The sequence below is a fragment of the Zootoca vivipara genome, chromosome 14 (genome assembly GCF_963506605.1).
Source record: "Zootoca vivipara chromosome 14, rZooViv1.1, whole genome shotgun sequence".
Taxonomy (NCBI): Eukaryota; Metazoa; Chordata; class Lepidosauria; order Squamata; family Lacertidae; genus Zootoca; species Zootoca vivipara.
The window spans coordinates 6,213,495-6,239,967 of record NC_083289.1 but is presented as its reverse complement, the minus strand read 5'-3'; the positions used below and the strand labels follow the sequence as shown (position 1 = coordinate 6,239,967).

The 26,473-nt window shown below is 44.1% G+C and overlaps 1 protein-coding gene across 3 annotated transcripts; it reads left to right on the top strand.

The window, feature by feature from the left end:
* Positions 1 to 5,742: 5,742 nt before the first annotated feature.
* On the top strand, positions 5,743 to 26,156 carry MINDY2 (MINDY lysine 48 deubiquitinase 2). Of its 3 annotated transcripts, XR_004693572.2 has the most exons (10): positions 5,743 to 6,743; positions 11,334 to 11,391; positions 15,339 to 15,430; positions 16,195 to 16,353; positions 16,937 to 17,039; positions 18,191 to 18,333; positions 19,038 to 19,211; positions 19,995 to 20,192; positions 21,301 to 21,420; positions 22,563 to 22,699. XR_004693572.2 is itself a non-coding variant. In XM_035131438.2 (9 exons), the coding sequence occupies exons 1-9, from the start codon at positions 5,892 to 5,894 to the stop codon at positions 22,686 to 22,688; spliced, it is 1,878 nt and encodes a 625-aa protein (XP_034987329.2). In that variant the 5' UTR covers positions 5,744 to 5,891; the 3' UTR covers positions 22,689 to 26,156. The 3 variants fall into 3 exon arrangements, 2 of the variants coding, with proteins under 2 accessions (XP_034987329.2, XP_034987328.2); XM_035131438.2 differs by lacking the exon at positions 21,301 to 21,420 and having other exon boundaries at positions 5,744 to 6,743; positions 15,339 to 15,403; positions 22,563 to 26,156; XM_035131437.2 differs by lacking the exon at positions 21,301 to 21,420 and having other exon boundaries at positions 5,744 to 6,743; positions 22,563 to 26,156.
* The last annotated feature ends 317 nt before the right edge of the window (positions 26,157 to 26,473 follow it).

Below are 26,473 nucleotides of genomic sequence, written 5' to 3'. Positions count from 1 at the left end.
CGCAGTGAGTCCCTCCCCTGGGGCTGGAGTGAGGGGCGTTGTTTTTTCCTGCCATCATTGTTTCCTTAAAGGGGAAGGTGGCGGCTGGGTCATGGCTGGGGCAACGGCGTGCAGCAAATCTAACCTGCTGTATTTGCAAATCCTTTTGCGGTGCATTTTTGCCCCTTGATATTTGGCCTTTGGGGGAGAAAAACATTCTAGCATCTACACACACACACACACAGAGAGAGAGAGAGAGAGAGAGAGAGAGAATAAAAACTGGAACCAGACTGAAAAACTGCATGGGAGGATCTCGTCTATTCCGTGATCTTTTCTACAGAATCTCACAAAGGTTTTGCAAGTGGATCACCTCTAAGCTTTCAGAGGCATTTCCCCCATTATAACGTGTGTTGCCTGTTTTTGTTTTAAAGAGACATGCAAGTAGTGCAAATAAACGGCGTTTCCGTGTGTTGCTCTGGTTCACCGGAAGCTGTACGCCGGCTTCCTCACCCAGTAAAGCAAGATGAGCGCTGCAACCTCAGAGTCATCTATGACTGGATCTAATGAGGTCCTTTACCTTTAAGCCACTCCGGGTGGTTTGCATAAACAAGCCCAGGAATTCCTGTCTGGCATAGCTCTGCAGCCCAATTAATCCCAATTAATCAAAATCCTGGCATTTCTTAATTGATAGGGTTCAGGGGGACCCCCCCCCCATAATCTATAACATCATTGTATTACATTTTGTATTACATTGGTAACAAGGCATTATAGACTACACAATAACATGTAACATACAGATTCAACCAAGAAAACCTTGGCAGAAGTAAGTGTTTTACAATACCATTACTGTAAATTTAGGGGTTTATATCGGGTTGGCAGCCCATGAGGGTCGTTTAACCGGGCCATGGACCCCGCCCCCAGCCTGCTTGGTCAACTCCCCTGCGCTGCGCTAAACTTTTTACTTCCGCAACACTGGCCAGCTTCCCATTGGCTGCAGGACGTGTCCCAATTTAGTTGAAAAAATATATATACACAAATAAAGCTGTACTCGATGAATGAAAGGATATATGATTTCTGACATGATTGAGAATCGCATAGCCAGGGACGGAGAACTTTAAAGCGTTAAGATCAGAATGTGGAAAATATTATAACAACAAAAAGAAGGCAGGGATGAAGATAACGGAGATATACTTCAGAGGTCCAGACTATGAGAAGCCTGAAAAAATTAATAATTAATAATTTGGATTGTTATTTGGTTTTTTTATTTTAGTTTTTTTTAATTGGATTATTATTACGATTTTATGGATATGTTCATTGGCTGATTTTATTGGAAAATCAATAAAAATTATTATTATTATTATATTGGGGGGGGGGAGTCTTCCCAGTCACGGTCAATAAGTCATCACCAGCCTTTAAATAACATTGTGACACTAGATAGTTTGAATGCTATCAGTTTGGATAGCTCAAATTCAATTAAACAGAAGGCATTGCTATTTTAGCACAAAGCTCAGGACAGTGAGTTTGGAGCCTTAGAGGATGTGATGATAAGAGATAAAATTGCTTTTAGCATCCTTGATTGCAACTTAAAAGAGAAACCTACTGAGCATTCTGGTCTCACACCTTTTAAAGCAATAAACATTTGCAGAGCTCAAGCCCTTACAACTTACAATACTGTACATTCAAAATACGGGTAACAAGCAAAGGCATACAGTGCACCAGGAGGCAAAGACTTGTGTGCGGTCTGCAGTTCCTAAGGACAGCTCCTCAGCTCTGGGCCACTCCTGCAAGATATGTGACAGTGCACATAAACCAAAGCCTTTACCTGTTTCTCGAGTCTCATGCCCCAATTGTTGGGGACCAATATCTACAGAAGGAAGCGTGCTGCTTCATCCAAACAGGAACAAAGTATGAAACCCCAGCTGTAGGTATGTTAACAGCCTCCCAGGCTGCAGAAAGTGCAAATGGTTCCCAGCAATGATTCACTTATTTTAATGTGGGTGGGAGGTCATTTAAGAGACAGGGAGCCACCACAGAGAAGACCCATCCACAAATCAATGGGGAGGTTGATATGGAAAGATGCCCTTCTTCAGATATTTGCGTCTTCAGTCATTGTAGGGCTTTATGTGTCACCTTAATTTGGGCTCAGATGTGGATTGGCAACCGGCGAAGTTCCCTTGATCAGTATGTATGGGTCCAATCCGCTGTGTCCATCAGCACTCTGACCACTGCATTCTGCACTAGATGCAGCTTCCAGACTGTCTTCAGTCCCCATGTTGAGCACAATGTAACAGTTTGACCTTGAGGCCACCCAAGCATGGATCTAGTAAGCTATGTGGGAAAGTTAAAACATTTGGGACTTGTTAGTTTAGAGAAAAGGCACGTCAGAGGTGTCACGATAGACAGATATAATGTTATGCATGGTATAAAGAAAGTGGATTCCCAAACATTAGAGCTTGGGGGAACCAATGAAGCTGAATGCTGGAAGATTCAGGACCAGGGGCATGTCTAGGGCTCAGTCAGGTATGCTTGGAGTGGATAGGAGCCTCCCCCTCCCTTTTACACACTCCCAAGGCCACTCCTCCACTGCTCTGGGCAACCAGGTGAGGTGCACAAGCTCCTCTGAGCATATTGGCAGAGGAATTCGGTTGCTGGCCTGGTCTCCAATACAGCTCATCAAGGGCACAAGGGAGCTCAGGTACACCTCTGTTCAGGGCAAACCTCAGGAAGTATTACTTAACGAAACATATAGTAAACAATGGAATTATTCTTTTTGGGGTGGAAGATTACAACTGCAAGCACTGCACTGCACACATCTGTTGGACTAGGGCAGGCATCCCCAAACTGCGGCCCTCCAGATGTGTTGGTCTACAACTCCCATGATCCCTAGCTAACAGGACCAGTGGTCAGGGAAGATGGGAATTATAGTACAAAACACCTGGAGGACTGAAGTTTTGGGATGCCTGGACTAGGGTCTGGGGGACCTGGGTTCAAATCCCCACTTAGCCATAAAGCCCACTGGGTGAGCTGGAGCCAGTTTCTTTCATTTAGCCTAGCCTAGCCTACCTCATATAGTTGTTGCAAGTACAAAAAGGGGAGCAAGGAAAATCGGGCAACCATCTGACCTCCTTAAAGGGAAGGTGGCATATAAATACAACCCTAAATGTCAATAGAATGTGTGTCTTAGAACACTATTGTATGGAAATATTTGTACCATACGAGTTAGGTTCCTCAGGCACTAACAATAATGTTCAGGTGTCTCCTTTCTAAGAGTCTGAGTGGCAGAGCTAGATATTGGTTGACAGCTGGTAGAAACAGGATGTTTGGCTTGATGGGTCTTTGATCTGTTGCAGCTGCATGGGTTTTATTCAGTTGCTATCAGTGCTGGATGGACAGCAGACCAAACCAATGGTGTATGTGACTTTGGAGTTCACTCAAGGGCTGCGTAACATTTTAAAAGTTTGAAATGCTATGTATGTTTGTTGGAATATTATTGGCACTTGGGGGGGGGGATAACTAACGGGTGTTATTGAAAGCAAGTTACACTGCTTAAAAGGCTTTATTTTGAAGAGAGTGATGTGAGAAGCACTGTATTGTTGACACAGGAGGCCTCCTCTCCACAAGTGTGTCCTTTTTGACTGAACACAGGAAACAGCTGTTTCCAGAGAACACAGATGAAGTTGAAAACAAAAGGCAGTTTCTGACTTTGCTGCCCCATAGCGCCATGAAGCTGTGGTTTGTCTCATCTAGCCCTCTGTGATTAGTATATTCCCTTGATGTATTTTTACTCTTTTACAAAGAGGTGTTGTGGGGTGGGGCAGGAAGCTCTGCCTTTTATTTCACAAGAGGGGCATGCCTGTCATCTCCTGAGGCACTTTTTGCAAATATTATGTATGTAAAATATAAAGTTTCATTCCCAGTGGAGAAATCCACAAAATAAGCTAAGCAGAGGGGGTTGATAACTGACATTAGCATGCATGGTAAAAAGCCAAGCTGACACTTAGAAGGCTTGTGGCTATGATGGCTGTTATGCGGACACCTGCACTTCAGAATTTACCACTCCACCACTGCCTTTTAGATCTTGGTGCAGATTAATCCAAGCAGGAGTCCCTGCCCCAAGGAGTTTACATCAACAGATTTACCATTAGGGGGGACAATGAGAGAGGAGGGGAAGGAAAAGAAAGGTTTTTATCCAGGGATGATATTTGGATTCTCTCTCCCTGAGAGGAATCCTACTCAAGGTTTTATGTGTGTACCTGTATTTCATTTATATTCCACCTTCCCTCCAAGGAGGCCTTTTTCATCCTCAGGACAATACTGTGAGGAAGGTTAGGCTGGGAGTGATGGGTTTCAGGGCCAAGTGGGTTTTTGAACCTGGGTCTCCCAGGTCCTAGTCTGGTACACTAACAGCACCACACTAGTCCATACTGTTGCAGAGATTTTATATGGGCGTGAGTGAGGGGGGCTGTTTACAGCACCTGGCTTTGGGTGTCACTGAAAGGCTGAAAATTGTGCTATTTCAGTTATTTGTGTATATTTTCTCCCAGGAAGAGGCACCTTTGGGAATTTGCCTCAAGTGCCAAAATAACTTGGCTTGCCTTGGACATGGCAAGGTGTCTGAGCTTTCTCTGTGAGATGCCACCTGGCTTTCCCAGGAGGTATTGTTACACCCAGTGCTTTTTTGTCTAGAAAAAGAGGTGTCAGAATTCACCATGAACTCCTCCCTTATTATAATGGCAATGGAACCCACCTGAGAGGAGCTGGAACTAAGTTCTGGCAAGCTCTGACTGAAAAAAGCCCTGGATACATCCAACACAGATAGGTGCCCTGGTCCTCTGTATGCGGTACATTACTTTAGGTAGTTAGTATTGCCTATACTGTATAAGAAACCCAGTGGATAACCGGGAATTATAATCTAAGTAAGAGTGCAGATGGAGAAAGCAGAAAGGGAGGAAGCAGTTACGGTATAATGTGGGGCAGGCATAAGGCATATAAATTTATTGTGCATAGAATGTTATGCTTGTATGTATTGTGTTTGCATCACACTCTTAAGTTCAAGGTATTGGTTTCAAACCCAGCATGGGAGAAAAGATTCCTGCATTGTTGGAGTAGATCACTCCCCAATCCCCATGGTCCCAGCTCTATGATTCTATGAAAATATTTTGCAAAGATAAGTATGCATTAGGCATGTTTGTCTCTAGCTAATGCAGCACAAGGGGGTAGATGTTTCCATTTGAGGATTTATGCTAATTGATGACTCATTACAGTACTGGAAAGTCTAGCAAAGATCTCTCACAGAGCTAAGATGAACCAGAACTCAGCGTCTCAAGCAGTGGATGGAGCCAACAGCAGGAGTAGAAGTTAACCGTTTTAACGAGCAAGTTGCTTAGGATCTGGGACCAGAGAGAGGAAAGCCTTTTGAACTGCATTAAGGATTACAAAGAAGAGTTGGACAGCATCGCAAGTTGCTCTGTGTTCTGCAACTTTTATTTGTAACTACCTTAAGACTGTTTCCAGTAAAGCTTTGACACTCATTATTGAGGCGGAGAGCAAATTCATTTCTATTTTGCTCTGCACAAGGTCCAGATCAGGGAACTCACTTACAGCAACTCTAACAGAGGGGGCTGAAGCTGCGGCCTTGTGTGTGTATATATATGGGGGGGTCTGTCTGTCCCCCCCATCAGCACACTTAACAGAGGACTCCCCACTAAACCGCATGCGCCCCGCACAGCCAGCCCCTCCCCCGGGCAGGGCGGGGAAGGGGCGTGGCCTCTGCCTGTCATGGCGTCCGAAGGCCGCTTGGGCCCGGAGCAGCCGTCTCGATCGCGGCGGCGGCGGCGGCGCTGCTCATGCTGCCGCTGCCTGTAGCGGAAACGCCTCGCTGACAGAGGGAGGGGAGCTGTACGCCGAGGGCAATGGAGGGCCTGGCGGAGCTTCCGCCCCCGCCGCCGCCAGCTTTGCTTCCTCCCGCCCCCCTGGGCGCACTCGAGCGGGGCGGCGGCGCCCCTGAGGCGAGTCGCGTCTCCCCTCAGGAAGAGGCGGGAATCGCCTCAGAGCCTGACGAGGCGGCGGCAGCGGCGGCATCTGAGGAGACGCGGGAGGAGGAGAAGCGAGGGGCGGGAAGCTCTTCGACGGTCCTCTCAGAGGCAGCCGCGTCTCTCGCTTCCCGCCTGGAAGAGCCGCCGCCGGTGGCCGAGAGCGACCGAGATGCGACGCCGCCCGAAAGCCCCTCCCAGGCTGAGGCGACCGCGGCTCCGTTCTCAGGCAGCGGAGGCAGCAGCGTGGTTTCGGGGGCCGGCTCGCTGAGCCCGGCGGGCGGCGAGGAGTCCGCGAGCCTGGCCGACTCGCTCGGCTCCTTCTCCAACCTGCCGTCCTGCGACGGGGCCAGCATCTCCGACCTCAACGGCGGCGGTGAGGACGACGACGACGACTCCGAGGAGGTGGCGGCGGCGGCTACGCACAGGAGAGCCCCCGTCGCCGGCGGAGAAGACGACGACGACGACGAGGATGGAGTCAGCCCTAGCAAGGGGGCTGCGGCAGGAACTGCTGCTGCCGCCGCCGCCGCCTCCTCTTCGTCGTCATCCTCCGCCTCGCCATCGCCGCTCCTGCTCCTCCCGCCGGGCGCCAAGGAGCGCTTCCCGGGTCAGTCGGTCTACCACATCAAATGGGTGCGCTGGAAGGAGGAGAACACGCCCATTATCACCCAGAACGAGAACGGGCCCTGCCCGCTCCTGGCCATCATGAACGTACTGCTCCTGGCCTGGAAGGTGCGTGGCGCGGCTGGGGGAGAAGGGCGAGGCCAGCTGCACGCCTTGCTATCCTCCCGAGGGACAGGCAGCTTCCTAGATAAATTGGCCAGGAGGGCTGTAAGCTTTCCTTATCCTTTCAGGGGAAGGGCCAGCTGGCAGGGGCAGAGCACCTGCATTTTGCATTCAATAAGATCTTGGGTTCAATCCCAGGTACCTCCAGGTAGGGCTGGGAAGCACTTTCGCAGTGGCATCCCGGGGAACCACTGGGCTAGAGGATGAGCGTGATCCCTCTTGTAAGGCTGCTTCCTCTGTTATGTGTGTGAATGTCTTCCCTTGTCTGCCATGCCCAGGATCACCCTAGGTGCAGAGGTGCAGTTGCGCCCAACATTTTTGGGGGGAGGGTGGGGGTTGCACATGCGTGACATCACTTTGGCATGTTCCTTTGAGATTGTCGGCAATTATTACAGAGACGGGCTAGTGAGAATGCCCCCTCAACATTCAGCGGGCAGGGCACCCTGCCCACAGATACTGAGTGGACCTCCTGGAGTTGGCACAACTGCCTTAGCTGAATTTCTCTCTGGGTATGGGCAGAATGCAGGTGAGATAGCCGCTTCAGGAGGCTGATGCTGTGAGGTTGGAGGCACAACCTGGGACCTACCCTGCGATGCAGCTCCTGGAATGACACTGCCTCATTGATTCTGTGCATAGCAGGGGTATGCACACTTTGCCTCAGGCAGCAAGCCCTGGCAGGGTGCCTCTCCTTTGGAAGTTTTCTACAGCTCCACAGTTAGTCTTGGGAAGGTAGAGAGTCCCAGGTTCAGTCTCATACTAAATAGGATCTAGTTTGCACATGGTTAACCAAGCTATGGCTTATTGAGACTGCACAAGTGTGCTGTCAGAAAGGAGCTCAGACCCACTTTGCTTCTCCCTGGTTCTCTTAGTTCAGTGCAGTGTGCTGCTAAGCCAAGGTTTGTCTTGTCTTGTTATCTAAACCCAGGCTCAGTTAAGCTCTCTTCTTAACCTCAAAGTTGTATTAAGAAAACTTCACCCTAAGTCTGGGTTTGGACAATATGTAGGGCAGGCCAACCATTAGCTTAGGTGTGACATGCACCTCACTGAGCTGAAGACTGGGAGGGGGAGCAAGGCAGCTGTGATCTCCTCCATGGGACGGGAGCCCACACATATTCATCCTAAGCCGCATTACATGTGAATGCATTCTATACCATCTAGCCCAATATTGTTTGCTGTGACTGGTAGCTACTCTCCAGCCCAGGCATAGGCAAACTCCGGCCCTCCAGATGTTTGGGGCTACAATTCCCTTCATCCCTGCCCACTGGTCCTGTTAGCTAGGGATGATGGGAATATTCCCACCACCTGACCCTTTTTAACCTGTGGTGTAGGAAGCTGAAAGTGGAACCTTTTGTTTGCAAAGCTGTATTTGCTGTTGAGGTGAGCCCCCCCCCCCCATACAGTATGTTGGAAAGAACTACAGTGGTACCTTGCAAGACGAATTTTTTGCAAGACGAATGCGTTTTGCGATCTGATGGTGACTCGCAAGACCAATTTGTTTTGCAAAAAAATCGTCTTGCGAATCGCGGTTTCCCATAGGAATGCATTGAAATTTAATTAATGCGTTCCTATGGGCAAAAAAAGAAATTTCAATGCATTCCTATGGGAAACTGTGATTCACAAGACGATTTTTTCGCAAAACGAATTTGACTCGCGGAACGAATTAAATTCGTCTTGCGAGGTACCACTGTAGTGCTATTTTTTTTAGGAAAAGAGGTGCCGGAACTCACCATGAACACATCCCTTCTTCTCTAATAATAGCAATGGCACCCACCTGATAGTTCCTGAATTCCTGAGGTGCCAGAACTCAGTTTCTGTGAGTCCTGACTGACAAAAAGCCAAAAAAAGAACATATGAAGCAAGTAGCCTTAGGCACAGTCAAACCCATTGTCCATCTATAGACCTGGGCAATTTCATCTGACAGAGATATATAAACTATGGCCCCTGTAGCTAAAAGCAGAAGAGCATGTATGTGTTCTGCAACAGAATTGTAGCCAGCCATGATGACTCTGAATGTTGCTGCCACTTGGAGGAGCTAATAGCAGGTAGTGGTCCAACAGGTTGACTCGGTCTAAGGCAAGCAATGTGCTCTAAGATCTGTGGAGGCACAGGGATGGACTTTGGTAATCTATCATAATGTGGCAACCTGTGCAAGGCCAACATTTTGCACCCCAAATGGATCTTCTCAATTATGGATTTCCTCAAATTTGTGCTCCCTTGGCTTGGTGGTCTGTGGCGGGGAACCACCTGCACCACCCTAAATCTGGTGCTGGGAGGTGTGAGGTGACACCATTACTGTTTTCTCACCTCTCCTATAGAAGCCACAGCTCAGCTTTTGATTCCATGTTGTGATTACAGAAGGTTCCAGGTTGACCTCCCATTAAAAGAATTTTGTCTGTTTCCTTAATATCCAAGACACTGACAGCCAATTAGAATACGCTAACAGTATTATTCTTGCTAGGTGGCTGACTAGGTATGGAAGGAAGCTAACGTTTATTTTATATCCTACCTTTTAGTCCGAAGAGGCTTTACAAGTACAAAGTGTTCTCAAGTAATCTAGTACAGTGGTACCTCAGGTTACAGACTCCGCTAACCCAGAAATAGTACCTTGGGTTAAGAACTTTGCCTCAGAATGAGAACAGAAATTGCACGGGGGCAGCGTGGCGGCAGCAGGAGGCCCCATTAGCTAAAGTGGTACCTCAGGTTAAGAACAGTTTCAGGTTAAGAACAGACCTCCAGAACGAATTAAGTTCTTAACCCGAGGTACCACTGTATGACTATTTTGGGGACAAGAGAGAAGCTAATTTTGAGAAGGGCTGTGGTTGCCATTAGCCAAAGATGCTGAAAGGAGTGGTAAATTGGGAGCAAATGATAAGCTCTTCATTTGGGAAGGATTTTTTCATGTTATCTCCAATTTGATCAACTACTATTAGATTAACTTGGGTTGATCTGAAAAGGGTTTATTTTCCTAGTGGTAAAAATCACATGTTTTGCTGGGGATTTGGCAGTAGAATTCCAGCAGGGAAAAAATTCATGTTTGTGCTGTTACAAGCCTCACACAAATAGTTTCTTTGAATCTACACTTTCTCATTAAGTAAAACATGAACTATTGAACATTGGCTTCCTGTTGGGATATTGTTTTCAAGAATAATGCATTTGTTACCTGCCTAGTTGGGGTAGTGTTGCACAAAACGTTGCAGGTGTAGTATAGTAGGAAAACATACCAAACCCATGGAACCTACTGACTTTTAGTGCATGGGGCAAGGGTGTGCAAATTCCTTTCAGCTCTGTATATTTATTTGCAAGGTGCTGGAAACCTAAATCAAGCTTATTTCTCAGAACAGAGAGCTGTTGCCAAACAACATTGTTACAAACAATGTCATACAAAATGTGATATGTTCCATCTTGGAAACCAAGCTATTTGCCAAACAAATCTCATTCTGGAAATGCATGCAGCATCTTACAGAAATGGAAATAATTATGGTCTCCATATAAAGGAATGTGTACATATGGCATCCTTTTATGTTGAATATTAACTTCTCCATTTTGAAAGTTTCCATGGAAGAGAGAATTACTTTGTCAACTAACGCATCTTCTTTAACCTTACTGCTGCCTAAAACATTCCATTTGCAATCTGTGTCCTCGCTATGCTTCTCAGCTTTGTTAATGTAGCTTTGAACAGTACATTAATAGCTCTGAGAAGCATAGCAGTTCAGCAGCTAAGATAATGTCATCTGTAGGCCAGCATTCAGAATCTTAAGTGACCCAGGGATTTGTTTCCACCAAGAGACCCACTGAAATTCAAGTCTTCCTGAAAGACAGTCCTATGCATATGTTGCTGTAATATCACTTGCACAGTGACCTAGCGACACACACTATTCCAGTCTGGTAAGGCTCTTTAGGTCTCATTGTGTACCAGGTGTTGATGCAGACTTTATATAAATGGTTGAAAGTTGCACATCAGAATGAATTCGGTAGCTTCTGCATTTGAGGAGACATTTATGTTTCTTTGCAATCACATTAAAAAAAGGTATGCAGTGCTAATGCTGCTCACCACTTGCAGTATGCTTATATAGTTCTATATAAATGAGTAACCTCTGTCGACTGAAACATAAACATCAAGGGACTTATTTTGGAGCCTAAACTTGTGAGGTGCTTCAATATCAAGGACAACTAAATACTAATACTGCTTTTCTGAAGTATATGGAACTCTTAAGTTGTGGTAGTAAAAACACAATCAATGGAAAGAGAAATCATCAAAAGAAGAAGAATCTCTTCTGCAGCTTTCCCTAGATGTAGGAATTTGGAAGCAGCAGAGAAATGTGTGTCTTTCACTTGGGGAGTTGACCTTTGTACTTCTTGGTGATTTTTAATATGGTCCGTGATAGTTGATAGGCAGGCTTATTTCTACATGTAACAAAAATATCTGTGGCTCTTGTACATCTACAGTGCAAATTTGGATATTTAACTCTTACAAACCTTTATTGACTTTTAAGTACTGTAGAAAAATAATTGAGCTTAAATTCTCTTCTCTCACAGGTGAAACTGCCACCAATGATGGAAATCATAACTGCTGACCAGTTGATGGAATACTTAGGTTAGTACTAATAACACTGCATGTGTGATTTGTATTGAGAAAAATGGTTAATTGTGGGTTGGCTTCCTAAGCAAGGATTGTTTAAAATCCGGCAGGATAGCCTGCTTGGCAGTAGTTGAACATTTAAATTAGCCTTGAACTTGTTGTTAACTTTAAAATATCATGGGTGTAGTCAGCTTGTGGGTTGGAGAAACCTGCCCATGCTAGAGTGAGATGATCCTTGGATACTGAGGGACTCCTCTAGAAGCTATAAAAAAAGGTAAAGGGACCTCTGACCATTCGGTCAATTCGTGACTGATTCTGGGGTTGCAGCGCTCATCTTGTGTTATTGGCCGAGGGGCCGGCATACAGCTTCCAGGTCATGTGGCCAGCATGACAAAGCTGTTTTTTGGTGGTCCAGTATACCTAAATGGCCTCAGTCCAGTATACCTGAAGGAGCGTCTCCACCCCCATCATTCTGCCCGGACACTGAGGTCCAGTACCGAGGACTTTCTGGCGGTTCCCTCGTTGTGAGAAGCCAAGTTGCAGGGAACCAGGCAGAGGGCCCTGTGGAACACCCTCCCATCAGATGTCAAAGAGAAAAACAGCTACCAGATTTTTAGAAGACATCTGAAGGCAGCCCTGTTTAGGGAGGCTTTTAATGTTTAATCAATTATTTTATTTTATTTTTCTGTTGGAAGCCGCCCAGAGTGGCTGGGGAAACCCAGCCAGATGGGCAGGATATAAATAAATAAATATATTATTATTATTATTATTATTTATTATTATTCTGGCAAACCAGAGCAGCACACGGAAACGCCGTTTACCTTTCTGCTGTAGCGGTACCTATTTATCTACTTGCACTTTGACGTGCTTTCGAACTGCTAGGTTGACAGGAGCTGGGACCAAGCAACGGGAGCTCGTCCCATCGCGGGGATTCGAACCGCCGACCTTCTGATTGGCAAGCCCTAGGCTCTAATTACTGGGGCCCTAACTAGCTCACCTTTGCCAACTAGGGACTATTATTTCTCTCCCCTCCCACTGGCCTTTCACTTTGGATCTTGGCAAATGGTTGGGAAACGAGGGCCTGGGGATGTGTACCTACCCTTCTCACTGATTTGGTTAGTTTGGGTGATGTAAGACTGCAAATGTTATTTCTGTTCTTGGATTTTGTCTCTTTAAATTTGAAAAGGAAAGTATCTCCAACACTTGCTACAATTGGCATGATTTCTATGGGAAATCAGATTTTTCTTTAGTTAAAATGGAACTGGGTAGGCTGGAAGCAGCATCCACAGTCCAGCAGTCCTGAAATGTATTGGTTCATTCTGCAGAGGGAGTTCAGTGGCTCCACTTTAATTTCATAGAATGGATTTGCAGGGGCCATGACTCATTCTGCCTTTAAATAAGATTAGTATGTTACTTCAGAATACTATAGACTTGTTTGGTTGTCTCTCCAGGGAATAATTTAACAGCTAAAATTTGAGGGATGCTACTCAGTAATATAGGATACACTGATTGATATACAGTGGTGCCTCGACTTACGAATTTAATCCGTTCCGAAGGCACCTTCGTAGGTCGAAAAATTTGTAAGTCGAAAAACACCATTGGAAACGCGATTTCCCATAGGAATGCATTGGAAACGGAAAAATTCGTAAGTCGAAGCAACCCTATCTGAAAATTTGTAAGTCGAAAAATCCCTTTCTAAAACCGCCGCGGTTTCCTTTCGGATGTCGAGACATTCATAAGCACGCGGCCATTACCCCCATTCGTAAGTCGAAAAAATCGGTTGTCGAGTCGTTCGTAAGTCGAGGTACCACTGTATACTGTAGGAATATTATAGCAAGGGGCAGGGAACCTTTTCTGCTCCCTTTAATGGGATGGGGGTGGGAATTCCTTTTGGGTTGCATACTAGCCATAGGCTGGTCCAGAGCAAAAAGAAAGTGGGGCCACCCATTCTCTCCTGGCTTATGCGGTGAATGTGGAGGAAAAGAAGTGGAAGGAAGAACTGAGCTGCCAGAAAAGGGGAAGATCAGACACTTCTTTCAAGTAGTTCACTGTATTTCTGTACTGGAGAAGGAAGAGAAGTGTCTTCTTTGTTGTCCTGCAAGGCAGCACAGTGGGCTTTGGGGGGTCTGAGGAGAAGAGACTAAAAGCTGGACGGGAATGCACCATGGGCCTATTGGTTACTCTTTAGGTAGTATTTGTTTTTGTGGTTGCTAATTGGTGACAAAAGTTTGATACGCTGGAAGCAAAATCTTGAATGCACAATTTAAAACATTTTATGTTACTGAAGAATACAACACTTTGAAGTGTTAAAATAGATGTTAAAGCTGATACAGTATAAACAAGAAGAAGCCACTCAAAGTTGAGTGGGGAATGTAAAGCTCAGGCAAGCATGATTCAGGGATAATGACTCTCTTGCCAAAGCTTAATCCAGGCTTCACCAACCTGGTGCAGTCCCAAACATCTGGAGAGCAACTCTCATCAGCTGCAGCCAGCATAGCCATGTTGAGGTTGGGTGGGGTTGATGGGACTTATAGTGCAAAACATCTAGAGCAGGCATAGGCAACCTTGGCTCTCCAGATGTTTTGGAACTACACCTCCCATGATTCCTGACCACTGGCCCTGTTATCTGGGGATCATGGGAGTTGTAGTTCCAAAACATCTGGAGAGCCAAGGTTGCCTATGCCTGATCTAGAGGGCCCCAGGCTAATGAAGGTTAGCTTTTTCCCCACTTCATTTCTCTCTCTCTCTCTGTGTGTGTTTGAGTTAATCATAGAACCATAGAACTGTAGAGTTGGAAGGTATCCTGAGGATCATCTAGTCCAACCCCCTGCAATGCAGGAATATCAACTAGAGCAGGCATCCCCAACCTTCGGCCCTCCAGATGTTTTGGACTACAATTCCCATCATCCCTGACCACTGGTCCTGTTAGCTAGGGATCATGGGAGTTGTAGGCCAAAACATCTGGAGGGCCGCAGGTTGGGGGATGCCTGAATTAGTGCATCCATGACAGACGGCCACCCAACCTTTGCTTAAAAAGTCTCCACTGAACAAGAGTCTGCCACCTTCTGAGGGAGTCCATTCCACTGTCAAAAGAGCTCTAATTGTCAGGAAGTTATTCCTGATGTTTAATGGAATCTCTTTTATTGTAACTTGAAGCCATTGGTTCTGGCAGCCTTTAAGACAGGCATAGGCAACCTTGGCTCTCCAGATGTTTTGGATCTACAACTCCCATGATCCCTAGCTAACAGGGCCAGTGGTCAGGGATCATGGGAGTTGTAGTTCCAAAACATCTGGAGAGCCAAGGTTGCCTATGCCTGCTTTAAGATATTTGAAGGTGGCTATATTTGCTCCTATCAGTCTCGTCTTACCCAGCTCCCTGCAGTATTCCTCAGAAGGTTTGGTTTCCAGACCCTTTATTGTATTGGTCACCCTCCTCTGCACACATTCCAGCTTGTCAATAACCTTCTTAAATTGTGTTGCCCAGAACTGGACACAGTACTCCAGGTGTGATCTGATCAAGGCAGAAATAATCACTTTTGCACACCTTTGGAGGACTAGTATTGGAAACTCTTCTTGTATCTAACCACACCATTTAAGAACAAAAGGCTGAACATTCCAGTTACCAGAATGAAACAAAAGTTGAAATTTGCAGGTCAAAGTACAGGTTTTTAGAAAAACTAATTTTATTGGAACTGATTACTCAGCATATAAATACACTCCTTGATTTGTCTCATAAATTCCAGCATTGTCTTTCAGGGCATACCTGAAAGGAAGCTGACTCGTGCTAGTAAGCAGCAGCTCTCTAATTTTGGGTATTTTCTTGCATCTTTACACTCTCACATCTTCTCCTCTGATTGATAGTTTTTTTCCCCGTGAAAGAACCAATAAAGCTTTAACAAGATTAGACTGCTTTTGATTATAAAGTTCCAGCTTTCAAATTAGAATCTTTTGTTTTCTTATAGGGGACTATATCCTTGATGCAAAACCAAAAGAAATATCTGAAATTCAGCGCTTAAACTATGAGCAGGTAATAAATAACAAGCTCTTCTTAAGAGTAAGTGGCATTTTCTAGTAGTGAATTAAACAACTTAATCTCCCCCCCCCCAATTCATATTGTAAAGTTAAAGCTTCTGTTTAATCATATTAAAAGCAAGAGTAAATCAGTGGAAGACAGACTGCTACATTAAAAAAGAAGTATGCATTACATATAGCAACATGAGCTACACTCTTTATCTTGTTTGTGAGATGAAATTCTTTAGTGAATTAACCTACAGTTCCTCTTTCTGCTAAAGTCTAGTTAACAAATGATAGGATGGCTTAGTAATCTTGTTTTCCATTACTTTCATAGAGTTTTTAAGTAATAAAAACTTGAGGAGAGTAAATTACCAATAAGAAATTTGCAGTGAGTTGAGAAATTCCTGATTTTCCTGAAAAACATGAAGCAGTTAATTTCTTAATGATGGGCATTTGCTAACCCTTGGTAGATTTCAATATGAATCAGTAAATTGGGTTAAATGTTATTTATTTGTTAAAAGTTCCTGGATATTATTGCTCTCAGAAGCTATGGTTATAAGAACTGGACACTTAATGTCCTTTGGTAATGTTTTAACATATTGGTAAATGAGGTTATAATCTGATTATTGTTCAAGTCTCGTTCTACTGTAAATGACATTTTTTTATACTTTCCACTGAGTTCATAAAGCATTAAGAAGTCGGCAGCTTCAGATTTTTTCTGTAATCTGCTTTTAAAATACTGTTACTAATACTGGTACTGTGTGTTGACTGATGCAAACAGTTAAGTTTTCCTTTTTTTGGCAGAATATGAGTGATGCAATGGCAATCTTGCATAAGCTTCAGACAGGTCTTGATGTGAATGTGAGGTTCACTGGTGTACGAGTGTTTGAGTACACACCTGAATGCATAGTGTTTGACCTTCTTGATATTCCATTATACCATGGATGGCTAGTAGATCCCCAGGTAAGCAAGGAGAGGGGATGTGTTAAGCCTATGGGTGTGGTTTATGGAATTAGTCCCCAGTTCAGAAGGTGGCCTGCAAAACAAGTCCAGATAAAAACTTAAGTAAACATTTAAAAGCTACAAGAGATAAACACAAAGATAAATAAAGTAACTAAATTTATTACAGATCCTAAACACCACTAAAAGTGCATCAGTACAGTGGCCTTCTTGTACCTAAGAAATAGCATGGAAGGTCCAAAATGTGGATTTGAGGAATTGCAGACTGTGGGTGCTACCACAGCAAAAACCTTTCCAGTAGTCACCCAGCTCTCTTCCTAAGAAAGAATAATGCAAAGAATGATATTGGTGGATGGGCAGTTGCATATTGTTTTAGTCATCATTGTGTACTGGAAATTACAACGTTATATCATTCCACCTGTGTGTGCCACCACAGTAGTGTGTCTGTGCTTAGAGTTGTTTATAGCTCTTTAAAAAAAAGGTAGTGTTAACTTGTAGTTTTAACTAGCGGTAGCATTAACTTGTCTTTCTCATAATAGACACAAAATATCGGTCAAGCTTGGTGTACCTTTTCTTTCCCCTACAGGCTGCTGACATTGTGAAAGCAGTTGGTAACTGCAGCTACAATCAGCTGGTGGAGAAAATAATTTGTTGTAAGCAGTCAGACAACACTAAGCTTGTTGATGAAGGTGGGTGAATTGCTTAAGAATGTCAGAAAAACACTATTTGATCATATCAAATGTCCAACTAATCCATCATCCTTTTTCAAACACGGACCAGCCAGAAGCTTTAAGACAATGCTGTCATTCTTCAGCAACTGGTATTGGAAGGCATTTACCTCCTCTGAGTAAGGAAATTCCATGTAGCTGACATGAATAGAATCCATAAGAACTTAAGGACCCTGCTGGGGCAGACTAAAGGCCCATCCAACCAAGCATCCTGTTTCCCATAGTAACTAACTGAATGTCTCTGGGAGGCCCACAAGCAGAGCATGAAGGCAGTGGCCCCACCCGGTTGTTTCGCAGCTTCCACAATTATAAAGCCGTCTTGGTCACATGCATGAATGAGGAGTATTAGTGGGGAAATCACTGATTTTAAGGATAGACCTATTGAGTAGAATTCAACTAAGTCCTGCTCAGAGTAGACCCACTGAGATTAATGAACCTAAGTTAGTAATGTCCAATAACTTAAATGGGTGTGCTCTGAGTCGGACTAGCATTGAATAGTCTGTGACTGCAATCCAGTGGCCACTTAACCTAGAAGCAAGCCTGTAACTCTGCTTCACGATCAAACTCTTCATCTCATTTGAGTCTTACAGGCTTTGTAGTAATTTAATTCCTTTTTCTTTTATCAGCAAACCATCCTTAACTGAGCTGTCTTACGCTAGAATTGTCTTGTCCTCCATGCGGTTCTAAGCTAACACTCCAATTTTCAGATAAATGTCATGCTTAGCTGGGTACTACAGTACAGCAGGTTTAGGCCCCAAATATCTGAAATATGCCTTCTTAATACCCAAGAGTGTGTACTGAAGATAAACAGAGGGGTTCCCCTTGGTATTTCCACTACTCTTCATAATTTTTGGGTGGGTGGGTGGCCTGGGAGAGGGTCTTTTCTGTGGCAGTTTATAAGAGGTGTCTCTGGCATTGTATAGTTTTATCCATAGCCATATGCTGAAGAAGCACCTTTTTACACAGGCCTTTGACTGTGTGTGTGTGTGTGTGTGTGTGTGTGTGTGTGTGTGTGTGTGTGTGTGGACCTACCATATTTTCTTGACTGTAATTGTTTTAAACTGATTTTAATATTGTATTTTTAAATTGCAGTAACCCACCTTTCTTCGCAGGTTCCATAGCAGAACAGTTCCTAAACAACACAGCCACTCAGTTGACCTACCATGGGTTATGTGAGTTGACTTCCACTGTTCAAGAAGGAGAACTATGTGTGTTCTTTAGAAACAACCACTTTAGCACCATGACCAAACATAAGGTATATGGCTGTGAACAGTTTCTGTATTTTATTTGAGCTTGTTAACTAATGAAGCTCATGAGTTTGTGGCCTGCTTCTAGTTGATGTCCATTTGCCCCTAAAGTGTCATGTAGCTGCTTTGCCCGAGAACAGGGATAAGGATCCTGTGGCCTTCAAGATGTTAACTACTAGTCCCATTGTCCCATGTCATTGACTATGCTGGCATCCCAGATCTTTTCCTATTGAGGAATGCCTGTTGGCCTCTAAATGTGTTTCCTTTGGCATATTTTCAAACTCCACATACATGTATGCTCAAGTAGTTCAGTTTTAGTACTTCTCTCTAGGGTTGTAGCTGTGACTTGATGATCAGCCTTCTTTTACTAGAATCTTATGTATCAAAATGTACAGCCAATGAATTAAGTTGATTCCTACATCTGCACACTGTTAGTGCCATGTCTCCTTGAACCTCTGCTGGGTGCATTCAGAGACTATAGTGTGGGGAACCTGCAACCCTCCAGTTGTAAAACTATACAACTCCCATCATCTCTGGCCATTGGCCATGCTGATGGGAGTTGGAATCCAACAACTTATGGCAAGCTGCGCTTCTGGAGGAGGTATAATAATGCACGAAATAGTCGCATGGTATTAGCAGGAATCAGTGCTCCCTCCCCTATCCAAATTAGTTTCCAACAACACATGTGTAAAAGAATTTCCTTTTCATTTAGGGCCAGCTTTATCTCCTGGTGACAGATCAGGGTTTCCTTACAGAAGACAAAGTTGTTTGGGAGAGCTTACACAATGTAGATGGGGATGGAAACTTCTGTGATTCTGAATTCCATCTACGACCTCCATCTGATCCAGAAACAGTATACAGAGGACAGCAAGATCAGATAGATCAGGTAGATTTGCTTTGCTTTTTCAGTACTTGGGATGGATGCAGTTTCCCCACTAGCGCCGTATGTAAATTGTGCCTTGTGTCAGACTCCTTTTCCCTCCTGATTCTCCGAAAGCAGAATAAACTGGGCAGAACTCAATGTCTGCTTCAATTATGTAGTCATGTAGCATGACATTACGTTTCTTAAGAACCTCAGTAGTCATGCTGAATGAGACGGAAAGCCCTGCCTATTCCAGTATCCTGTTCCCCGCAACAGCGAACCTGATGCCCCTGGGAAGCCCATGAAGAGGGCAACAGTCCTTTGCACTTCCATTTTCCAACATTTGGTGATACTCAGAGGCATGCAGTAACATTTAGCCATTGATAGTCCTATCCATGACTTTGTCTAATGCCCTTTTAAAGACATCTATAAGGACATTGGATTATTCGAAATATCATTCTCCGTCCTTGAGATCTTGAGGGCAGGCAGGAGGTATCTGAGGGATGCCTTTTGTCCATGATATCTGGAAGCATGAGCTGAGGATGGACAAAAAGCCTGCTAGATTCTGTACACTAAAAGCTGCTGCAGTGATCCAGCAATTACAACTTGTAACCAAGTCAGGGCTGCATGGTGCCCAGCAATTTCTTACCCAGTTCATTGTGGAAGGAGGCTTCACACACCAGCTGCTGAAAGTGATATTTCTTTTATGTATGGAGGAAAGCTGAAAATTTGTATGGTGGATACAATCTCACTGGTTGATTGTATTGTGCCAACTAAAGCAGTGTTCACCATGGATTTACATAATAGGATTATCTGATGGCATTATCCTTGCAACAAGAGCAGCAAAGCCAAGACATTAATTGGGAGCAGATACCAGAAGGAATCAGTGACCTTGAACTTGCCAAGAAACTTCAGGAAGAGGAGGACAGACGGGCTTCTCAGTACTATCAGGAGCAGGAGCAAGCTGCCGCTGCCACCGCTGCTGCCACCGCTGCTCAGGTTCAGGTATGGAAATTTGGCTCCTGGTAGCCCTTGTATTCTGCCAGCAACTTTCCTCATAGTCCTGTCTTCTGCATGCTTGCACGGAAGCATTTCCTGTTGGGTTGATTGGGGCTGTAGCTCAGCGACAGAACTGGTAAAGTAGTGCTGGGAAAGACTTCTGTCTGAAACCCTGGAGAGACCCTGCCATTTGTTGTAGACAATACTGAGTTCACTGGACCAGTGAGTGATATGACTTTAACTGTCAACTGTTCTGGAAGTGTAATGCTGAAAGGCGAGGTAAAAATTTATCCAAAGAATTCTGCAGCTGCACAGCTGATATGAGGTATAGCTCCATCTGGGGCAGAAGTCCTTAGAACATACATTTGAGAGGCCTTCCTACCATTCTTAGGCATAAAAGTGAGTTGCTAAAGCCTGTATCCCCAAGGCCCATTTGCAATTTTCTCCAGCAAATGCACACATCACAAATCAGTGGACACTCAGAGGTTGTTTTCTCCCTTGGGAGTAAATGGGGCCTGTTGCACCCTCTGACATAGCTGCCAAGTTTTCCCTTTTCTCACGAGGAAGCCTATTCAGCATAAGGGAAAATCCCTTTAAAAAAGGGATAACTTGGCAGCTATGCCCTCTGAAGGGCCCAATGGGATGTGCTGCGGCTGCAACAGGCTCTGTTGGGCCCTCCCACTGCAGTGGCGGGCTCCACTGGAGTCCATTGCAGTGGTGGGAGGGCCCGACAGAGCGCATTGCAGCCACGTCAAGCCCTGTTGGGCGCGTCAGGCTGCGTCAGGCCTCCTCCCACGGTGTGACATCGCATGTTCCAGGCTTCCACAATGTGTGTGGGGGAGCCTGGCATGCCTGCATAGGCCTGAAGGGGTGGTAGCTATGGTGAATAGCCTGTGACCCTGGTAAAATGGTCAGCCATGTTGGCTGCTGGCAATGAGTAGCTTTCAATAAAAATAAGTAAATCCTTAATTACATCAAAAATAATTGACAATATGTAAAATTCAGTTGGTAGCTATAGGTTTCACACCTTGGAAAACATACATGATTACGGAACAAATGCAGAACACACAGTGCAAAATCTGTAAATAATGCGAGGGAAATTTTTATTTTTTAGATTTCACTTATGGATGAAATTGTTTCTTAGAGGCTGAGGATTGGTCTGTCTTCTGCATGTTATACACCAATATATTCCTAATTTAGCCTGCTATCTGACACTGATCACATATCTATTGAGGTAACCTGATGTAAACTAATGCTTCCCCTCCCTTTTCATCTATTGGCATATTTTCTTTCAATGACATGGACTTTAACATAGGGTGTTTGGTACCATCTTGAGGGATTAAGGTACTATTTTTTATAGTTGGTGTCAAGCACTGGACTCCTAAAACCCTGGGAACTAGCCCTTGTTGGTTTAGCAGGTGCCAAGCAACCACAGTTGAAAAACCAACCCTGCAAGGTAGTACAGCTGCCACCGTGACACTGGTTCAACTAGGCTGGACCAGGAAACTCGCAGAACATTACCAGATATTGCCTGAAATACACTGGGACAAGAGCAAAAAACCAGACCGTCTGTTCTTGTACCTCTAGTCCACAAAAACTGTTCAGTAGCTATGAAAACTGGATTCAGTAATAAGGCTTCCAAAAAAGTTACATCAGGGTTGAAAAGGAAGATTTATTAAAGTAATTAATAAAAATAATAGTGTAAAATCAAACCTGCATTCTGTGAAAATACAATTAGAAAATAGTTAAGATTACATTTGTGAATTACAAAACAGAACAAAAAAAAGCTCACTTGTGCAGTTCCATACAAACTACTAAGAGCCATTTTTCCCACAGAAACTCAGCAAATAGCTCACAGGTGTGGCAATGGTGCTGCAAACAAAGATGTGAGGCAACAGACAAAAGAGTACAGGCAACTTCATGAAATGGATCTAGATAATCTGCTTCATGAAGGCCTGCCTGAAACTGACAAGCCACCTTTCCTAGGAATGGAACACAACGTTGTTAGGCTATCTTTCTTTGTCTTTATGGTGGCACAATAATCACTTTCTTTGCAACAAGTTCACACGGAGTGAAGTGAGTGGTGGGCCTCCATCTTCCAGAAAAGGAAATGTGAAAATTCCTAATGGGGTGGGGAGTAGTTGGGGACAGTACACTTGGCCCCCCTCCAGTGATGAACTTGGCTGGCTGGTCACCATTCGATGTTCAGCAGTGCTTGGCCCAATGTGGATAGTATATCTTAGTTGGCCTTAATGAGTGTTTCTAAGCATAAATGATGCCTGGCTAATCTGCTCGGAGCCTTTCTTTGCCTGAGCAGTGGATGAAAATACTTCAAATAAATAAGCTGCCTTTCCCCCTTCCCTTTCCTATTGATAGCAAGTGCAAGAAGCTGCGTCTCCATCAACTGGAAGACAATCTGGGAGTAGTGAGCGGAAAAGAAAAGAACCTCGGGAGAAAGAAAAAGAGCGAGAGAAAGAGAAGAACAGCTGTGCCATTCTATAACAGGAGGGGGGCCTTACCTGGACCCAAGCACATATCCTTGAAACACAAACAAGGAATTCTAAGGACTCCAAGCTCCACATGCCGCCTGTGCCTGATAGCCCCACAGAGGATGGTGCCCCCAAGACCATTGAAGTCATGCACGCTCTCTTTCAGAGGGATTTGAATGAGGCTGCCTCTGCTTTCAATGCATTGTGAGAAAATAACCACCTTTGTGGAGGGGGGAGTCCACACTGCCACAGGTTTTGGCTAGTTGGAACATAACTAACTCAAAATATTTGTTAGTAAATCTGCTTGTCTCAGTGATGAAAGGAGTTAAGTGGTTCTCATATTGGGCTTCTGCCAGAGGTCTGTACATCAGTTGCCAGAAGAGGACCATTTATGGTGTGAAAGCAATCTTTCAGGCTTCTGGGCATCTTGCAGCCTGTAGCTCACCTGTTTTATTGGTTTATGGGCAGGTGTCCCCTGAGCTGTCTTCAACCTAGGTGAGACTTGGGTCTGAAAAGTATTGGTTAAGATTACTCAGAAATGGCAAGAGAAATGGAGGCTTGTACCATATTTAAGTCAAGCTCACCATTGTACTTGGCCCTTTTCTCTTCAGTACAGATGAGTGAGACCAAAGCTGTTCTATTATTTATTGATCTCCTCTGTGCAGGAGTAGGTGACTGGAAGGGAAATCTGATGTGCTGTAATCTGTGGAATTAAAATTTCTTGATACTTGCCTCTCCCCCCTCACCCAAAGTACCTTGGATGAGTAATATGAGGATGTGTGTGATTATATGCCTTATCAAGTGTACTGTAGGTAGATAATCTGTATCATGTCCATGCAGCTCTAAAGCACACTTCCAGAGTATGAAGAATTGTTCCACTACGCCCTGGGGCTGTGGTCCTAACTGCATATGCGAACAAATATCCTGGATTTTGGTGGGACTTACAAGGCAGTTATGGAGGGCTTTGAATATTTGGAAAAGATACTTGGTTGTAAACACTTAACACTTCTCATAGTACTGATAAGTTGCTGATGTGGGGTATTGAATGTTACTGTCAGAGGGAGGAAATTCCAGGCCATCCTCACCAGGGAGGCATTGGCCTTCATCCTTTATATTTCAGTCTGTAGAGGCTACTTGCTACAATCACAAAGCCTGGATAATTGCATCTAAAGACAAACCTCATCCCTGCCTAACATTCAGTGTGGCAATCTTTCTACTGAGGTGGTTGGTAACAAAGTACCATTGAAATGGGAGGGTTGGATACTCCCCCCCCCCCAAGTTCCTCTAGGAGCAGAGTCCAGTCTAATAGTTAGGTACCATAATGATATTTCCTGTTTTATGTTGCTATGGCCGTCGGCTAATGCGAATAAAGTTTATATAGTTAGGTACCCTGTTTCTAACTTCCATTTTGCAGCAGCACCAAAATACCTTAAGTCTCAGATGAGGGGGAGGCCATGTCCTGAAGTTGGTTCTAGCCAAAGTCATTTCCATGAGAGATGCCTACTGCTTGACAGAGTGTGTGTATTTGTCCCCTTTAGACAAGTCTAAAATTGGCCTTCAACCATTGGTCTGAAAGGTAAACATTTCTGGCAAATTTGTGAACAAACATGGAACAAACAGAATGGCTTTATTCAGAATTGAATTTACCCTTGTATTGCATAACATTTTAAATGTAAAGAGTATCTCTTCTTGTACTACTTCAAAGTATCTTATTTCACATATGCACATTACCCTAACCCTCTGTTAGACAATAGTGTCATCTTACATTATGGTTGAAATTTTAACACAAACGTTAGCACAAAGCTGTATCAAGGCTTTTCTTTCTGCAGAAAAAATGCTAAGGTGTTTACATTAAGTGTACATTTGTACAATTTCCAGTATGCTTTTTCATTGGCAATTGCAATAGTCAGTCATAGTGAAAGAAATGCCTGATGCTCCTATCATTGTTCCCTCTTCATTTACAGTAGGGTATGGCTCTCTTGCTTTTATCTGAATATCAAGAAAGTTAGATTTCTATGATGTGGCTGGTGTTGTGGAGTCAGAAAGCTCCAGCAGATGGAGGGCCTGCTGTGTGCAATAAGCTATGACTTCATCCCATTAGGCAAGAGGTAGTTTCTAGGAGGGCTAGCTCTGAGGTCATGCCTGGCCTTAAGTTGACAATCTCATACTTTGGTGCAGCATGCAGAACCTTTTAAAGATGTGGATTTGCCCTAACAGCATGACCTTACCATTTAGGTTTTTGGCAGACTTGTGTGGTTGTGTTCTGAAAGCCTTATAGTAGCCTCTTTGAAGCTGCTGAGAGGAAAGATCGAGTATCTATGTCTTCTAGCCATAACAGCCCAATTTTTAGTCCCAGGTCTATTTGCTTGTATTTGTGAGTAGCTGGTGGGCATAGTAATAGGGGCCATGCTGTGTTGTTGGTGCTCAAGGCTGCATACCTCTCCATAAGGTTGCTGCCATTGATGGGGTTCCTGATCATTCCTGCAGAGACTTAGCCTGGGCTTTTAACTTGCAAGCAAAAACAAGTTTAACACAAAAACACATGCTTGTCATGTATTTCCCTTCTGCTGCCTCTTAAAAACAAAACATCACATCACTTCCAGAAGACTTGATTATATAGAGAGTGAATGGTGTGGAAAGACTTAAGGCCCTTAATGAACACAAGCTTTTGCCTTATCAAAGCTTAATAATGTAGAGCAGGAGTGTAGGATCTTTTCTTTTTTGCTGTGGCTATGTAATTGATGTTATAAATGCAGAGATTCATCAATGTCACCACTTAAAGCCCTGCCAAATACTTTTATAATTTTGTAAAAGGCTCTTATGTGTAAGACGTTGCTTTTGAAAAAAATCATGACAGTTGTCTTAAATGGCATCCTTTAACAATTAGAATGTCTTAGTTCTCTTTCACTGCAGCTGTTTCTTTTTGTTTTTGGCTTATGGCTGTAGAGCGGGAGTGAATGTTGTGCAACCATTGTGGCTGGGGCCAATCGTATGGATTTTTCTCTTTATTACTGGCTGGGAAATAACACACAAGTTCAGCTCTGCCTGCAATGACAGTATTCAGAAACACAAGCTCCCACTGCGTGGGGTAGAACCACTGAAAGCTGGTTTCCCATATGGCTTGCTCAGTTAGTGTGTTGCAGGGGGCGGTATCTGTCTTACTCCGTAAACACACAAATACATGTATGTGCAACCTTCAGGCAGCAAATACAGCAGCACTTCCTGGCTTCTGTCATTCTTTAGATTCCAACCCACATATCTCAGCCACAGGCTGGCTTCTAGTTGATCAGATACTTTGCATGGATTTACACTGTGATCAGCAGCTAGCTGTTTTCTGTTGGATCTTGTCAAGATGTATTGAGCTGACAACTGTTGGCATTCTCACTGTTTTCTTTCTAATTTTTAAATATATATATTTATAATTTTTAATAGTCTTAAAAGTGACTTCCTCATGTAATAAAAATTGATTCAACTGCTGAAATGACTCATGGAGTATTTAAGCAAAGAACAAAACCCATAGGGGGACAGTCTGGTTTGCTGAACTTGTACTGTAGCATCCTGCTAATTGTGTTTTATTGCTTCAGCCAACATCCTCCACAATGGAACTATTAAAAACCAAAGAGAACCTACACAAACAAGGTCAGAGACACCTGTGGAACAATGTCAATCCCATGATCTCAAGGGTAGCTTCAAGGGGTGGCTGCTTTAGCTTCAAAAGCAATCAAGCTTCTTTTACAGGCAATTTGTAATGAGCACTTTGCAGCCATAAACAAGACCTTGTCCATCATGCAATCCAGC

Coding starts and splice junctions, on each gene's coding strand:
- MINDY2 (XM_035131437.2), top strand. CDS start 5,892: ATGGAGGGCCTGGCGGAGCTTCCGCCCCCGCCGCCGCCAGCTTTGCTT. Junction 6,744..11,333: donor TACTGCTCCTGGCCTGGAAG/GTGCGTGGCGCG, acceptor CTTCTCTCACAG/GTGAAACTGCCACCAATGAT. Junction 15,431..16,194: donor ATAACAAGCTCTTCTTAAGA/GTAAGTGGCATT, acceptor TTTTTTTGGCAG/AATATGAGTGATGCAATGGC.